Source organism: Pteropus medius, unplaced genomic scaffold, assembly GCF_902729225.1.
Source record: "Pteropus medius unplaced genomic scaffold, Ma_sr-lr_union100, whole genome shotgun sequence".
Lineage (NCBI taxonomy): Eukaryota > Metazoa > Chordata > Mammalia > Chiroptera > Pteropodidae > Pteropus > Pteropus medius.
This window is the reverse complement of record NW_024349802.1, coordinates 25,577,994-25,596,252: the sequence shown is the minus strand read 5'-3', so window position 1 is coordinate 25,596,252 and position 18,259 is coordinate 25,577,994. Positions and strand designations below refer to the sequence as shown.

The window sequence follows — 18,259 nt, the reverse complement described above, 5'->3', positions numbered from 1 at the left end:
AACTGGAATTAGCAGTTTGCCACAGAGTTTATAAAATATTTCTCTTTGTTTTTACCTAATGTATGAATAGAAATGTCTAATATTATATAATACTTTAGAGATATATAAAAAAAATCTTTCTCATGTGTTATTTCATTTAATTCTTCAACATTATCTTCCTTTGAAGTAGACATTATCATTCGAACTAGACATTATCTTCTTTGACGAGAATACTAAATAAAACTCAGAAGACTGCGAGATCACCTAATGCTACTAAGCCCAGAGCCGAGGCTGCACTCCAGGCTCGGAGCTCTGCCATTTCCACTCCTAGCCAATTCATCTTTCATAAACACCTAAAATCTTGTGTCTTGTCATTCACCAAGTGGAATGAAAATGTCCCACCGGAGCAGAGAGTTTGACACTTTAGTGCGTAGAGTAAGTACCTGAGGACCTTGATTAAAATGCAGGTTACTTTCCCCAACCCTAGAAAGTAGCCCTGGGTGAGAAGCCCTGGACTCCAATGCTTTGGGAATAATTGCAGACATATTACATTTTATCATTGCATTTTGCTTAAACGGAGAAGGAAGATAGTTCATAGTTCTGTCTATTATTTTACTTTCTTGCCCTTCCAGCCTCATATGTTACTTTAAATTTTGGAACTATTGCCTCCTGAAAAATCTTTGCTAATCTCTTTTGTAGTACCTCTAACTCAAAACAAAAAAGCAAACAATGACAAAATGTCAAAAACTAATTTTGGAAGTCACCATGGCATCCTCTCAAACAGAAGCTCTCAAAGCTCTTGGTTGAGGTAGATGTTGAAAAGGTGGCTTTATATTCTGCAGTTTGAAAGGAGAGAGAATATGAATTTTTTCATCAAAAATATTTATGTTGTCAAACGGCTAACAGATATATGAAAAGAGGCTCAACTTCACTAGCCATTAGGGAAATGCAAATCAAAACCACAATGAGATACCACTTCACACTTATTAGAATGGCTATTATCAACAAGACAAGTAATAACAAGTGCTGGAGAGGTTGTGGGGGAAAAGGAACCTGCATACCCTGCTGGTAGGAGTGTAAATTGGTGCAGCCACTGTAGAAGACAGTGTGGAGATTTCTCAAAAACTTAAGAATAGAATTACCATATGACCCAGCAATCCCTCTTCTGGGTATCTACCCCCCAAATTAAAAATTGATCTGTAAAGATATATGTACCCATGTGTTCATTGCAACATTCATGGTGGCCAAGACATGGAAACAATCGAAGTGTCCTTCAATAGCTAATTTGGATAAAGAAGATGTGGTACATATACATAATAAAATATTACTCAAGCACAAGAAAGAATGAAATGCTGCCATTTGAAACAACATGGATGGATCTAGGGATTATCATACTAAGCCAAATAAGTCAGACAGAAAAAGTCGAGAACCATACAATTTCATATAAGTGTCAGATATAAATCTGAACGCAACAAACAACAAGACAAACAAACAAAAACTCAAGACACAAACAACAGGTTAGTGGTTACCAGAAGGAGAGAGGGGAGGGAAAAAAAAGAGTAAAGGGGTCAAATATAAGGTGATGGAAGGAGATTTTACCTGGGTGGTGAATATACAGATGATAGGTTATTGAATTGGAGACTTGATACTATATAATTTTATTAAGCAATGTCACCCCAATAAATTTAACTAGAAAATTTATGTTGCATTCATATTTGTGTGTATGTATAAAATATATATATATATTTGTGTGTGTGTGTGTGTGTGTGTGTGTGTCTGTGTGTCTGTGTGTGTTTTATTGTTTCCCCAGAAGATATTTCACAGAAATTTCTATCTGGCTTTTTGTTACCCTTACAATTTCCACTTAATTACATTGGGCTTTTTATTTGCCTTTTTCTCTGTCAGACACTAGGATGAATTTAAACTCCACTCTCTCCACTCTCTCTCCAATGGCCTCTCTGATGTATTTGCAACTTTTTACATTCCCTTTGCTTATAGCAGCTGATGGAAATCCCTTTTGCACCTTTAGCTTTCCCTCAGAGTCAGAAATTTTTGTGTTGCTGATAGAACTTAGCTTCATTCACATTTAAAATCTTGGGGTGCTCTTAAACAACAGCATTAGATCTGAGGGGTGTCCCCGCCAGCAACCTGATTATCAACCCGCTTAAGTGAAATCTCCAGCGGCCAGTGACTTTGACTTTATTTCTGCCAGCATACCTCATCGGGAAGTTCTTTTCAAATTATCTAGAGAAAAACACATGCGTAATCTGAGAAGCTTTACTTTTGTCCCTCTGCCCAGTCTTCATATTGTCTGCCAAAAAGTCATCGCTCTTTATCACCATTGTTAGTTAGATCTTGGGTTGATGATAGGTCAGAGCCTAGATAAATGGGTAGATGGATAAATGATTGGGGACATGGACAAGTGAGTGAGTGGATAACTAGATGGGTAGATGGGTAAATGGATGGGAGGGTTGATGGGTGGATAGCAGGCAGATGAATGAGTAGATGGTTGGTATGGAGGGACAAATGGATGGATGGGTGATGGAAGGATAGGATAGGATAGGATGGGATGGGATGGGATGGGATGGGATAGTTTAGAATAGATAAATAACCTGCAAATCTTCCTTCTTGCACAATATCTTTATCATTTTATTAGCCATAATTGGCCTTATGTTCCTGAGGCTAAATGCCACTTCTGCAGAAAGCAGCAATTCAGGAAGAGGAGGGTGGGGCTTGTCAAATAGTTCATTGCCATTCCGACTCAGTGTCTGCTTTGTAAAGTAAAAGAAACCATCCTCCTTTATACTACATATTTATATATACACACTTTGGTGCAGTGGTGGATAACCAGGTATATGCAGAAAATCTCTTGGGGAACTTGTCCTAATTGCATGTGCCTGGACCCCACAGCCTGAAATGTGTATTCTGGTTGAAAATTACTGCCCCAATAGAAGATTCTCTGTATCTGGTAGCAGTAGTAGTTGAGTGATATTTAAACTGTGTTCTGACTTTATTTTCTCCTTGCAGACATTCCACTAACATTTTTAAAGCACTTATTATATCTCAGGCATTTCTAAGTACTTTTAACTTGTTTTACCTCATTTAATGTTTCCACAACACTTTAACATAGGTACCATTAATTTTTCCATTTTACTTATGAAGGAATTAAGGAATGTAGAAGTGTAATTACTTGCTGAGGGTCATAGGAGTAAGAGGGGAGGCTGGGGTTCAAACATAGTTAGTTGATGTTCAGACTCTATGGTCCCACCTACCATATTATACTGCTTCTCTGATCACTAAGCTGACCTTTCAGAGCACCGTGATCCAATGGAACTTTCTTCTATGACGATAGCTGTGCTGTCCTAGTAAAATGATAGCCACTGGCCACATGTGGCTTTTGAGCTCTTGAAATGCAGTTAGTGTGACTGAGGAACTAAGCTTTTAATCGTACTGAATTTTAATTAATTTAAACAGTAGTTTAAGAGCCAACTAATAGCCTCTGTTCATATGTATGATCTTCAGAAACTGAAGTGTTGAACAAGAAACTAGGTTAGTCTTCTCACTTATAGACATTCTCCTTTATTAATAATATTAACACGAAATAATTGCAAAGCACTCTTAGAATCCTTTGTGCTTCTTTCCATCCTTGAAAAGAGTCTTGCTGTTCTAAGCTCTCTGTCAACTGGGTGGCACATCTAATCTTAGCTCATTGGAAGATGTATTGAGATGAAACATTAAAAACCATTCAGGAAGAATAATACAGGGACATCTTGGGCATGTGGTAGCACGGTGGTGCCATGGGCATTTATTCTCAGGAGTCGCTAAATTTGCCATCTCCCAAATACTGCCATCATATATTAGGAAGGACAGGGGCATCTGGGCTCATTTGAAGGCAGAATTGCAATCTCACACCTCTTTATATAGAAGGGAGTAAAGAGAGTGAAGTAGGAAAGTGGAAAATTATGAGCCAAGACAGAAGGAGACATGATTCTAGATGAAGTAATATAATAAAAGAGCCATATTATTCATATGGTGAACAAGTTGAAACTGAGTGAAGCTTTTAAAGGAGAAGGAAAATTAAAGTGTTAACAAAACCCAAATGTATACAGGTAGGTTTTATAGGAACAGAGACAAGGCAATGTAGAATTTGGTGTAATTGTTAAATGTTGATTTAGAACAAAGGTGGACCAACTACAACCCATGAATCAACCCCAGTCCACTGCTAGTTTCTATAAAGTTTTCTTAAACACACTCATGCCCATTAATTTATATATGGTCTACAGCTCCCTTTTACTACAGCAGTAGAACTGAGCAGTTATAGCAGAAATTGTGTAATCTATAAAGCCTAAAATATGTCCTGTGGCCCTATACAGATAAAATTGACTGACTCCTGTTTTAGAACAAAAAGGGAATATATATTAGCACAGCCATCTTGGAGTACAATTTTGTATGGCCGTCAAATTTAAAAATGCACATCATCTTTGACCTGGCCATACTGCTACTAGAATTTTATCCAGCAGATGTTTGGGTACACATATCCACAGGGCTTCTTATTACACTGAAAAACTGGAAACAACCTAAGTGTCCAGTAGCTGGGGACTGGTTAAATGAATTATGGTATATCGATGTAAAGAGATACTAATTAGTTTTTTTTTTAAAAAAAAATAGATGTATATGTACTCATTTCCTAAATGAAAAAGTTCTGTTTCTTATGAAGGGATGTTCAGGAAATATTGCTAAATAAAAAATGTTGCAGAACAATATGTATTATTTGATTATATTTGTGTGAAAGCAATATACAACGCCCTAAAAAGAAACAGATAAATACCCAGCACCTATCACAATGACTAGCACATGTACTCAATTTGATAAGTGACTACATAGATATATATATATACACATATTTACTTTTCACTTCATATACTCTAGACTGAGTTTTTATGAACACGTATTACTTTTTAAATCTAAATTTAAAAAGGGAAATGTAAACAAGAAAGAATAGCCAAAAACAGGTCTCCCGCAAACTGACAATTGATATGATGCTACCAGCAGTGGCAGTCAGCTGAAATATGGTTGGGAGCTCACTGCTCAGTACTGAGGCATTCAGGAGGAAAAGTATTTAAGTTTCGAGTTGAGACCAACAGAAACTGTTGGGTTTTATGAGTCATGCACAGCAAAAAGCAGAGGAGAGCTAAAGAAAACAACTTAAAAGTATGGAAAGACGGAAGTGTGACTTGTCCTAAGGGAATGATGTTTTCAAGTAACCAGGTGGGAAGACTTACTCGAGGAAACTGGAAAAAGCAGGAAGCTAGAGAGAAAGGAGCCAGATGAAGTAAGGACACAGTAGCCAACACTCAAGGTGGAGAGAAGTATTTAAGGGAAAACAAATGTTTCTTGGGGTTCTAAGAGGACCCACTCTCTGCACTGATGCATAGAACCATGTTCACGTTTGGAAAGCGCTTTGGTGTTTTCTGGTATACGATCCGTGGACATCAACAGTCCTGGTACATTAGCAGGTGCTCAGATGGGCCAGAAGCAGTTTGTATGTGCTGATGAATGTTAGAACTTCTCCCAGCTACCAACACAAAAGCAGCTCTGCCTTTTTGTGGAAGCCCTGGGAACAGCCTCAACCTCAGCCTTGTGCTGCCAACACATCTCTGCCTCGGCTTTTCTGCTGAAACACACACATCACTCAGTGCTAACAATTTGTTTTTTCAGGCAAATTGTTGCAAAAAGGGTTTATATGAGATTGACAATAAGAAATAAAATAAATATTTAAAAATAAACATGAAAGAGACAGGTGTGCCTTTTTAAAAACAATCAGTATCCACCTCTTTCCACTCCCCACTCCCATGTGCGTCTGCACTTTGCATGACTTGTGCCTGGGGTGGATGTGTCTGCGCCTACAAGAATCATTTTATTTAGACATCACACAAAGCATTTGACCAATTTTGAACACGACCGGCTGCAATACTGTCGCACAGAGATGTCTGCTCTTTCTTCACAAAACTCTCCAGTTCAAACATGTTTGCAAAGCATGATTCATGGTGTTTCTTTCTGGATTGTCCAGTGGGTAATTGCTGTATGAAAACCAGAGAAACAGATGTAGACCCCGAACCCTGGCTATAAATTTTTTGTTTTATGATTATGGGTTTCAAATGTGCTGTGTCACACTGACAAATACACAGTTACTGTGAAACAAAATGGCTTTTGGTCTCAAACTTTTGCTTTTTTGTTTGTTTGTGGTTGGAAATACTTTTAGTAGAGTTTCTTTTATCATGGATCAAACACAAAGGAAAGACAGCGGGTCCTTGAATCATGTCATTTCATTCAATGTCATTTGATTACAATGTTGATGAGATGCCTTAGGAACTTAATTATTTTTTTTTAAAAAAATAGCCTTTGGTAGAATTGGTTTGTTTTTTTTTTTACATTGTTTCGCTTGAAGTCACAGACCCTACTGACAACATTGAGGACTTACTGTAGAAGAGGTGATACATATTGAAATTGTATTTTATGTTTGTACCAAGAGGATATTTAGGAACGGTTTGTCCCAACTGTTTGATTAATGTTTAAATAGGTGTCAATAATTTAAACCTCATTATCGAGAAATTAACTAGGTCATTTTTCACCTTCTACCTATTCATTAATCTTATATAGTACATGAATATGTATTTAAAGATTTGTGGCTTATTTGTATGTCTTTCCTTAATTTTACTTAAGCTGAAAAATTTGGAGTAAGCATCAAGTTTTTAAGAAGTATAAGAATTAAATTTACTGATGAAATGATAAGAAACATGTGGCTGAATTGTGGGGCTGCTTTATAAATTAATACTTGGATTAAATAATAGTTCTAATAATTGCTAACAGCATAATTAACTCATGATGAGAAATGATGAATTGGTGAAAACTGTTACAGTATAAGAACCCATAATATTCTGTTCACAAGGATTTAAATACTGATAGTTCATGTGAAGGCCCAAATTTATTTCTCTACGGTTAAGAGAACCCTAAGAAGATTATAAATTAAAATTTTTCTTATGCGAAGAAAGAAAACACCAAATCTCCCAACCCCTATGAAACACGCTTACTAGGTTATTGTTTTTGTGCCATGACATAGTATCGAGGGAAGAAATTTGGGAGCAGTTGTCTTCCTTTCCAGATGAGGCTGACTCCCTAGCTTAGGCAATGAGAGTGAAAAGAATTTTGGGGACACCATCCTCATTTTCACTTCCCTGTAACCAGTGCATCCTACTCTTTGGAAGGATAATGAGCAAGGAAGTGCTACGGCCTCTCCTGGTAGAGATACCTGTACACACACACACCTGGCAGTGCTGCCATGTTTCTCATCTTTTAGTTCCTCCTGCCATACTTTAACTACAGCTGCTTCCTCCCCTCTCCCTGAATAACTGTTCATCCCCTTCAAGTATCGAGTATAAAGGGAGCCCAGTTTCCAAGGAACTCCAAAGATCTTAAACATTTGGAGCCAGGTCTCATGGACCACGTAGAAATTGCCACATAACGTGATGTTTTGTGTATCTTTACAACTATCTTAACAACAGTGTGTTAAAAGTTTTGTAAATTCCCCTGTGCTCCTGGTTTAAGATGTGTGTTTTCTTTGTCATGAAAGGGTTTCTTATAATACAGCTCTGTTACAAAATGAGGGTCATATAAAAGAAGAGCAAGGAAGAGAAAATAACAAACACATAGATTCAGCAAAATCTCACCCCTTTATCACCCTGGTCTTTTCAATAGCAAGAACTGAGCTTGCTGGGCTGAAAATTGTTTTAACGTACTTTCATAAAAGGATTTTTGACTTGGTAAGTGTGTGTGATGCATACTTTTCACGTTACACCATGAGTGCCACTTAGCAACTCCACTAGACAGAGCAGCGTTTCAGCATGGGGTGGCGGGCCCCCCTCAACAGACTTTTTAAAAGCCTGGATGCCAATGCACATTCCAGCACTATCCACAGAAAGGAGACCAGAGCAGCACTCTTCACTGCAAGGGGCGAAGAGGCTAGCCCTCATGCCCACTTACTTGCCCAGCTTGTTTCATGGGAGAATTATAAGTAAATATTGGAGAGGCAGTGGAGGAGGTGGGGCATTTTTAATTCCTCCCCAGAGTTTCCCTTCTTTGATGTACCATTGCATCAAATGGTACAAGGAGCCAGGACACCGTTCCTGGCTCACGCTGAGCGCTAACTTCGACCAGAATTCCCCCCTTTAAGCAAATTGTGCAAAATGGCTGCGGGGTGGATTGGCGCTTCCGTTTTAGGTTCTCCGTCTGCCGGGGTTTATTTGTAAATACTGCACCTGTGCTTCTCAGTGCTTTAAGACTGGCCAAAAAAGCTTCTTCTGCCTCTATGTTAGGTCACTGTAGGAGGTATAAAAATAATCCTTTTCTCTTAAAACTATTCTAATAAGTAGCCAGATTGGGCAGGGACCGATATTGGTAAAAACTGGCCCTTGAAAATATAAAACTTTCACACTAACCAGTTTTCAAAACATGTTTGTAATTTGATTGTGGTTAGTGTGTGATGAGAGAGGCCATCAACATGCTGTCAGGGTGCAAAGCTATGGGAACAGCAAAGTAATTTCCACACTGAACTAGAATTCCGGGGAGCTGGGTCATACAGTCTGAGCTGTATGACCTCAGGCAGGTGTCAGTCTCCCTGGGCTTCCGTTTTCCCAGTTGAAAAATAAGAGGATGAATCACAACTAGTATTTTTTCCAGGGTATGTACTGAGTACCATACAAGCACTATTTCTTTTTGTCCTCACAGCAGCCCACTAAGGTGGGCAAGAGTATATCACCATTTTACAGATGAGAAAACTGAGGCCTGAGAGATTTAATGTGTTCCCAGATCACACAGCTGGTAGGTGGTAGAACTAGAATTGGGACTCTAATTCAGTTTGATTCCCACATCCCTGTTCTTGAACACTATATTATGTATTTTTCCGTTCAGAACCTGAAATCCTGTATATCTGTGATTGTGTGTTTGGGGCAGTGATAACCAATTCTTGACTATTCCCTATGCTGCCTATAGACTTGAGAGAGAGATTTTAAAAAGTAACTGGATCCAGAAAGCTGGGTTTTTACTCCAGAGCAAATGCAATGCCCTTGGCCAGGGCTTGCAAGAGGGAGGGATACGGAAAAAAAAAAAAAAAAAGACTATGAAGTGGAAAGTTTCTCATCCCAAGGCTTCCCCGAGGGGTAGCTGTTCTCTGTTCTACAGTTTAGGGCTTGCCTGTGCTTTTTCGGGAGTGGAAAAATACATAAGTTACAAGGAATTTAACAGACAGAGAGGCGCACAGAGGAATTTAAAGGGTGGGCTGGGGGCGAGGGGGTGGGCGGGAGGCGAGCGGGCAAGGGGGAACACGCGCTTGCAAGCAAAGCCGCTGCAAATAAAAAGGCGTAAAGGGAGCGAAGTTAGCGCTCGGCGTGAGCCAGGAGCGGTGTCCTGGCTCCTCCCCTGCTCGTTTTAAAAGCACCTCTTGCATTGTTTTAAAGGTGAGAAATGGGAAAGAAAGAGCCGGCTTGCGTGCCTGCTCGCTGCCTGTCTCTCTGGCTGTCTGCGTTTGCAGGGCTGCTGGGAGTTTCTAAGCGCTGTGAGAATCCTGGGAGTTGGTGATGTCAGACTCGTTGGGTCATTTGAAGGTTAGCAGCCCGGGAAGGGTTCACCGAAAGTTCACTCGCATATATTAGGCAATTCAATCTTTCATTCTGTGTGACAGAAGTAGTAGGAAGTGAGCTGTTCAGAGGCAGGAGGGTCTATTCTTTGCCAAAGGGGGGACCAGAATTCCCCCATGCGAGCTCTTTGAGGACTGGGATGCCGAGGACGCGAGCGAGCCGGGCAGGGCTTGTCTGGGCACCGTCGGGATAGGACCTGCACCGCATTCGGAAGGCTTTTTGCAGGCATTTGCTTGGAAGGAGAACTTGGGATCTTTCTGGGAACCCCCGCCCCGGCTGGATTGGCCGAGCGAGCCTGGAAAATGGTAAATGATCATTTGGATCAATTACAGGCTTTTAGCTGGCTTGTCTGTCATAATTCATGATTCGAGGCTGGGAAAAAGACCAACAGCCTACGTGCCAAAAAAGGGGCAGAGTTTGATGGAGTTGGGTGGACTTTTCTATGCCATTTGCCTCCACACCTAGAGGATAAGCACTTTTGCAGACATTCGGTGCAGGGGAGATCATGTTTGACTGTATGGATGTTCTGTCAGTGAGTCCTGGGCAAATCCTGGATTTCTACACTGCGAGTCCGTCTTCCTGCATGCTCCAGGAGAAAGCTCTCAAAGCATGCTTCAGTGGATTGACCCAAACCGAATGGCAGCATCGGCATACTGCTCAATGTAGGTTTATTATTTTTTTTTCCCCCTTTTTCTACCAAGGAAAAAAAAAATTAATTGTCTTTCTTGCATGCAATGAAGACCTTGGAAACAAACTGCACTGGTAGCAAGACAAAGGATTTAATGATTTAATGCTGAAAGGGTGTGATATGCTGGCGTGTGCATATTGATCCCCTCTGCTGAAATTTCCTGTTAGATGTTTTCTTCCCAAACATCCCCTCCCGACCCGCGCTCCTCTCCTTACCAGCCTTACTTACAGTGTCTTGAAAACAGTTTTGAAAATATGCATGGAGGGGGAAAAAAAGTAGAGGGTGACCACAGGACTTTGAAACATTCTTCAAGTAAGGCAATTTGACACATTGTGCAGTTTTTTCTAAGATGTATGCAGAGGGGAATTTAACTTTGCTGTTCTTTGGATTAGCTACTAGTTGTATATATCCCCAGCCTTATGTGTTTCAACAGTCGAAAGTAATTAAAATATGATATCTTCCTTGCAAGGAATTTAGCCTGATTAAGGTAGCTGCTGCTCCTGAAGTTCATAAACCACCAGTTAAAGCTGCTGCCTCCAATGTTTTCCTAGCTAAGGAAAAGCAATATTTCTTAGCATTGACCCTGCTGCCACCTTTCCGAGTCACTTTGTTGCTCTAAGAAGTTGCTGTTTTGCTAGAAAACTACTGGCAATGAACACCCCTTGGGCTGAGCCATCCATTATTTCCATATCTTGCAATTCTGTTGGAGACCTGGACATGGGTTGTAGGAAAGGAAATGTAAGTGGGGTAGCCCAGTTTTTTGATTTTTGTTTTTTTTTAAAATATTGACTACTTGGTTATCTGATGCTGACACGGTGCCGAGGCATGCATCTGGTCAACAGTAGCCTGGCTGCAGGCTTGAGAAATGACCAGAAGTCCCAGAAAATCTCATCTTCGGTGGCTGTAGTGGGAGCCTGCCGGATGCATGCAGCCCTGACAGTGATTTAGATAAATGGCTCAGCTATCTATCAAAATGTTTTTAGTACTTTATTTGACAATTCATTGAAGCATTAGCCTGAAAATGACATTTTAAATCTTTGTTTTCAAAGAGGTCAAAGTTTAACTGGAAGAAATTGAGTTTTCCTAATAACACGGTGGCCTATCTAAAGAGAGAGAAGAAAAAGGAGAGAGAGGGGACAATAACAAGATTTAAATTGCCCTCTCTGAAACTTTTTCTTAAGGGTAAAGACTTGCTTCTTGGGCCAGGAAATCAACAGGTTTGTAGCTGAAAAAATCAATAACCATTTAATGCCAATAGTCTGGCTGTCTGACTTAATATTTTGTAGAGCCATAACCAGGGTAAAAAGTATCGTTTTCAGAAAGCGTCTTAATCTTCAGCTGCTTCCCAAATGCCTTTTCTTTCCTGCTGCTTGTTTTCTTTGTGGACTCAAAGAAAATGAGCGTTACAAAATAATTTTGCAATCCTCTAACAAATCTTTTAGATCTGTCTTCTCTAGCAATTAAAACAGTATGAACAATTTAACTTAGAATCTCAGGGAAATGGGGCTCTCAAACTTTTTCTTGTAGGAGAAAGTTCTAATGAAACATATTTTTTAACAAAGGGGGAAAAAAGGCTCAAGACCCGGGCATAAAGCTATTAGACCTAATAGAGCTTTTACAAGTAGACATTCTCCCTTTTGTAATTAACCCTCCAAACATGCCCATTAAGTTGTAGGAGTAGGGGGGAAAGCTTTGTTTGTTCTTGAACAGGTTAAACAAGGGATTTGCCTTATCTAGGAAGAGCGAGTGGTAAATGTGTCATTCGCCTAGGGCGAGCGGATAAGCAAGAAGTGTTGATAACAGCAAAGTTCAGCTAATCAAAGAAACTTGCATTAGAAAAAGTAAATAAAGGCATTTGACAAAGGGATTTAAGAAATTCCAGTGTCTTATTTTTGTAAGCACGGCAATTAGTAATTATTGTGGTCAATTTCACAAGGGTTTGAATCCCACGCCCCAACTTTAGGTTAAATGAGTAAAATGTAAATATTGCTTATGCCCCTTCAGAGCTGTCTTCTCCAAAAACCACTTTAAGACCGCTCAGTTTAGGTGTTCAAGCGATTAAATTTTTAAGCATAAATAAAAATTTTAACAAATGTCTGCCACACAGTGTTTGGCTCAGGGTGACCCAGCTAGTTAAGGCTTTTGAAATAAAAGCACATTAGGGCTACATTTGTATAAAAACATAAAAGCCACAACCTTTTCCATTTTGCTTAATGACTGTTTTGACGAGAAGCAGATCTGTTTGTGCTCTTAACGCAGAGGAAACAGTGGGCAAGAAGGAAAAAAAATAGTACTAAATTCCAACCAAAACTATTTTCTGTTTTGAGATCCTACTGATTTTTGATGGTGTGTGTGTGTGTGTGTGTGTGTGTGTGTGTGTACATATGCATGCGCGTTTGTGTATATAGTCATTAGAGAAAACCCTTTGGATGTAAAACATGCCAGAAGCTTTCTTTGAAAGGTGTTAAAATATTCTTTTCATTTTCTTTTTTAATTTTAAAGACAAAAATGGTATGTCAACCAGCTGCCGATTGGAGTAAGGCCTGTGAATTGCTGGTTATAAAAATGCAAAGTTAGGATTAGTGGGCTACTAAGGGAATGTGGTATAAATAATATGATTTAAGACTGCCCTTGGAAGGTATGGAGTCACTAAGTTTCTGTTCAGATGCCTCCTGGATTATCTTGGTTTTAGGCTGCTCCAGATGTTTTCAGCATTAATTGCCCAGTGGGCATAGGATAAATCCTAATATTTGTGGTCTAAATATAGTTGCTTTCAGTGAAATCATGAGTGTGACAACTTCTTGGCCCCTTTCCCTGTCTTCTCCCTACTCAACACATCAAAGGAATAAAAAATATATATTTTTTCTTTTTGAAATAGTGTTTTGCTGATTAATGAGGAAAAATAATGTGTTTTTTTTTTTTTTTAATGTAGCGATGTGCGATTAAGGAATGAAAAAAGTCCCCTTCTCAGAGCCCTGGGACCTGAATTTTAAGCATTAAACAGTATCTAAATCCTCTCCTAGTGAGATATAAATTGGGGTCAAAGTGGCAAAATCAAAGATACCCTCTGAAAGAGAGACTAAATAAAGACTGACAGCCACCGTATGAATTGAATGGGGTTTTGAATAAATATTTCGTTGAAAAGGCTCAATTGTTTTTCTAAAGTAGGACATAATTTTCTGCTTCTCGGCCACATGACGGTGGTAACTAATACCATCAGAAAGAAAAGAAAAGGGACTTTTGCTTAAATCTCAGAGAGTGCAGGACAGGGTTGATTAAAAACAAGTGGAAGATTCACAAAGTTTTCCAAAAAAAAAGATATACTAAAATAAATATTGTCAGTATTCAGATAACTTGGTACTTTGGGTAGGGGTGTATTGATGTGCAACTTAGAAGAAAAAAATGCACTAGTTTAAATTTTATTGCCAGAAAAGGGTGGATTCCAAAAATAAAACAGTAGGAGAGGTAGACATCTGTCCGCTTAAAATTCGGCTATGGAATCGATTTGTAAACTCTATTTAGAATTTGATTCTCCAGCCCAAATGCACAGCCATGGCACTGGAACAGGCCTTTTTTTCTTAGTAGATAAATGACTAGAATGGTGATTTCTGATAGGTTAGCTAAACTGAATCAGTTTTCTTCTCATTTCTGGAAGCCTGGCTTGAACCATATATAACCAGTCAGTACTGTCATGAACTTTTCTTTACAGCATAAAAGTAAAAGCAAGTTCTTCTGGATATCAGATGTTTATAATTTACCTTCAAAATGTTAAGCCCCTGAGTTGGCTGAAAAGGAAAGAAAACCTTACTGTTTTCTCCTTTATATATTCCACAAGCATCAATAAACTATTTCAGAAGGGAAATACATGATAAATGGTCGAGATTATAAATTCTGCTCTCAAGGAATTTATAATCTTTAAAATCAATTTTTTTTTTTTAAAGGCTGGGAACTTTTAGTTAGAAATTAATTCTGGGAGGCAGATGGAGATGTAAAACCAAGATGCAAAATATGAAACTCTTTCAAGTTGCACAGGACATATTAAACAATAAATTCAGTGTTCATTTTAGAACATCTTAAAAAGAATCTCCTATTGAGTTTGAGTTACGTGTAAGTGCCAATAAATTTATCCTTAAATGACATTTTTATACTTTAAATGTTCTAATATAAATTCAGTTAACTATCAATTAAATAGATTATTTCGGAAATGGGAGTTTTTGATGAAGGTTAATCAGAAAAATCTTGGCTAGAAACCTTTCCAAAAGATATTAATGTGGAATCTTGCCTTTCAAATTATAGGGTAGTTGTGGCAATCGCACATCTCTGATTTTCTAGAATAACCCACTTTCAAATATACTGCCACAATTCTCACATAAATCATTGAAAGAGGCCAGATATTTCAATAATACTGCATCTCCTAGGCTGCCCCCTGAACCCACGAGCGGCACAGAAAGTCTCTGTTTGTATTATACGGTCAGTATAACTAGAGTGCTCACGGCTTAATTTTTCCATTGTTACTGAAGATTGCCTTGTGCTTCTCATTCTTCCGAATATGAATTCCTTTTGTTGCAAATTATACATCTGTAAATAGAAGACATCCCTTGCAAAATGGAATTTAATATTATGACCGGGTTTCTGACTCCAGCACCGTGTGTGTGTGTGTGTGTGTGTGTGTATGTGTGTGTGTGTGCGCGCGCGCGCACACGTTGGGAGTAGAGGAGGGGTAGAATTATTAAATTGAATTACTGTGCTTAAATCTGTATCAATTTTTCACTAGCTCCTTCTTAAAAAGTTGGGCTTGGGGGTGATGGAGAGAGGAGAACAGAGTTAACTCAGGTTTCAGATTTATCAGTATTCTGTCTGTAAGTGGCTTGGCCTAAGTACCTCTTGTTAAATAGGAGATGAGATAACCTGCCCCATCTGTAAGATCTAATAACACAACCTCGTCAGTCAATATGTTGTCCTGAATTCTCCTCTTCCTTCCCTGCTTCCTTACTTCATTGTTAAGAAGCACGATTCCAGTCCCATCCCTCTCCCTTCAACCCCTTTACGTGAATTAAAAAAAAAAAGTTGCAAAAGTTCTCTCTACCTAGGAAACAGTAGAGGGTGAGTCTGCAGGAATTATCTTAAGCTTTCAGAACTTCTGAGATGGGAATTCAAACAGGCAGTGGAACTGCTGACTTGATTTTTCTCTGGCCTTACAGGGTCGAGAGCTGAAAGGGAGGCCGTTCAGTAAGATAAGACTCTTGGTCCCCTGCACGATAAGGGGAGGATAACAGGAACTGACGTCAGGGAGGCGACTTGGCCTGGCCGAGCACCTCCTCTGGTCAGGGCACAGGGATTCCAGGGGTCTCCAGGCCTCCCACAGCAGCTGCCGAAGTGAACCAGCTCCGATGAGGAGAAGAAAGCTCATTTTAACAGGCGCGATTGTGGGTGACAATGTCCCTTGTTCCCAAAAGGCGATTTCTCTAAACAGAACAAAGAATAACTTGGTGGGGAAGGGAGTGATTTTAATAAAAATGGATTGAGATTATAATGGCAATTTTATAGTATTTGTTTCTTGGCCATTAACAGTTTCCCTCAGATGTTTCATAAGACAGTCTATCCAGCAGTCACCAAATATTATCACCCATGAACCATGCCAACTCTCTATATAGGACAAAATGGGTGGGAATTCACATTGTCAGAGTTAATCCCTGGGACTCCTCTTTACTTTTCTAAATGCCATGTCCCAGCCCCATCTGCATCATATGACAGCTTTGTTAAAACCATTTCATTTGCCACGAGCCCTAAAACCACTGAGCAGTTTTTCTTTCCTTCTTTCTGTCTTCCTTTTCTCTTAAACTCGGATTTTTTTCCCCCTTTCGCAAGCATTTCCAATTTGAGGTTTGGAGGAGAAATTCAAATGAAAGTGTCCTGTTTTATTTTTTCAAGTTCATAGGGCCTCCTTAGTCTCTTAAACATTGCTCTTTTTTTTTTAAATAAGTTTTAGTATTGAAGACGAAGTCATTCTCTTAATTTGACTCAGATTTAGGGAAATGTCTGTTTTTGTTGTTGTTATTGATCACCACAGTTAACATTTTACTAAATCAGAAAAGAAACCCAAAAAACCCATAGCTGAATTCAAAATACTGTGATAGGAATGATGCAGATAAGACCAGGTGCGTCAATTAACTGGGAATATTTGGATCACATTTATCACAGTTCTCCTCTAATTTGCAGAGCAAATGAAGACCTCATATAATAAATCCCTGTTCTCAAAAACATTAATGCTTTCAGGGCTACAGTACCCTTGTCTTGTCATCAAAGTCCATAATTATAAAAAGGCTGATGATCTGAAGGCCATTTCAGCTTCAAAAGATTTTTTAGGGTCTGGTCTATTGGAAAGCTTGGGGGTATAATTAACTAAAATGGAAATGGAGACAAGCGAAATTTAGTTCCTGATGTTTTAATTTAGCTCAGTACTGCCATGTGTTATTGAAGAGAATTCTTAAAGGCAAACATAATTATTTCATTATGGTCCTCAAAATGCTTTCATTGGCCTTAATGACAAGAAACCGTATAAAAAGGCATACATTTTAATTAGTCCTCCTTATATTTACATCAGATAAATAACAAATAATTGATGAAAAACAAGTCTTTGGAATGGATGATTTCACATAGTGTGCTGGTTACAGCTTAATGATGAAACATTTCTCTGTTGCTTTGCATTTTAATTATCCAGGCATTACAGTAGTGGGGCTGCAAAGCTAAAATACTATTGTTACCATTTTATTACCAAAAAAAAAAAATCACGATTAATGCCTATGAATCGGAAGCTGAAAAAGGTAGCTAGAAACGCATCTCAGAGGAAGTAAATCACCAGTCCCATTAATTTTACTACGTTTGTTAGCTCTCATTTTGATCACTTTTATCTTTTACGCTTCATCTTTTTGGATTAAGACTGTCAAGGGTTTCACATGCATTTTTATGGCCACATCTTCTAAATACCTTTCTTTTTCTCTTGCTGCCCATTCAGAAGACTTGCCTGAAAGTACCTTGCCAAATGTGTCCTGGAAATTCAGAGAGCTTTTCTCCATGTTATAGGCCCCCTTTACCTTTGATTTTATATGAAAACTCATTTCACATGATTCATCCGTTTTGGTGTACAGAACACTAATTGTTATTATTGATTTTAAATTCCATGACCATTACAAGTAACCCAGATGACTGGCAGATAAAGGGTAATAATCCATGGAGTTCTGGAACTGTTTCATGTTTGTCTGGAGTACTTTATGTGATCAATATTAACTGCCCCATTGAAACTAACTGCTGTATCAAATAACACTCAATCAAATGAATGTGCTTAGAGATTATTTATTGAAAGCTTTAATTGTTCACTGGGGCCCTGCTTATCAGAGGAAACAATAGGAACTGGAGATAGGATGAATAGGTCTCGCTCTGCAGAGAATGTTGGAAGGAGCTGTTGAACAGGGCATCTCTCTGCTAATTGGGCAAGAGTTTCCTGAAGAGCCCATATGGGCTTCTAGCGGGCAGAAGCTGCAAATACTCTTACAGAAGTTATCCTATCACCTGTTCACCGAGAGCTCTTTGGAGAAGGTGTAATGATTTCCTTGCCCTAAGCCCAGAGGCTGTGAAAAGTTGTCACTCTCTGAGAGTTTTACTGCTGCTTCTTCACACTCCCACTCACATACATTGCCCTCCCATGCCTCTCTCCACCTGTATCCCTGTTACTGCCTGATGGTCTGAGATAATGAAATGGCCTGACTTGACACAGGATCTATTTCTACAGCTATGAAATGGGAATAATAATGTCTACCTTGCAGGATTTGTAGAAAGAGTAGAGATAATGTAAACGAGGATTCTAGTCTCACCCTGAAAATATAACAGACGTCACTGAGTA

General features: G+C 39.0%; 1 protein-coding gene across 3 annotated transcripts in view; it reads left to right on the top strand.

Moving 5' to 3' along the window:
• Positions 1–18,259, top strand: part of RARB (retinoic acid receptor beta) — a 357,943-nt gene that overhangs the window by 188,880 nt on the left and 150,804 nt on the right. Inside the window, exon 1 of one of the 3 annotated variants that reach the window (XM_039836737.1) lies at positions 9,618–10,333. The exons of 1 other annotated variant lie outside the window; for it this stretch is intronic. In XM_039836737.1, coding sequence (XP_039692671.1) covers positions 10,177–10,333 — 157 coding nt within the window. In that variant the 5' untranslated portion in view covers positions 9,618–10,176. Of the gene's footprint in view, positions 1–9,617; positions 10,334–18,259 lie in introns of those variants that run through there. One more of the 3 variants, XM_039836738.1, reaches the window with a different exon arrangement.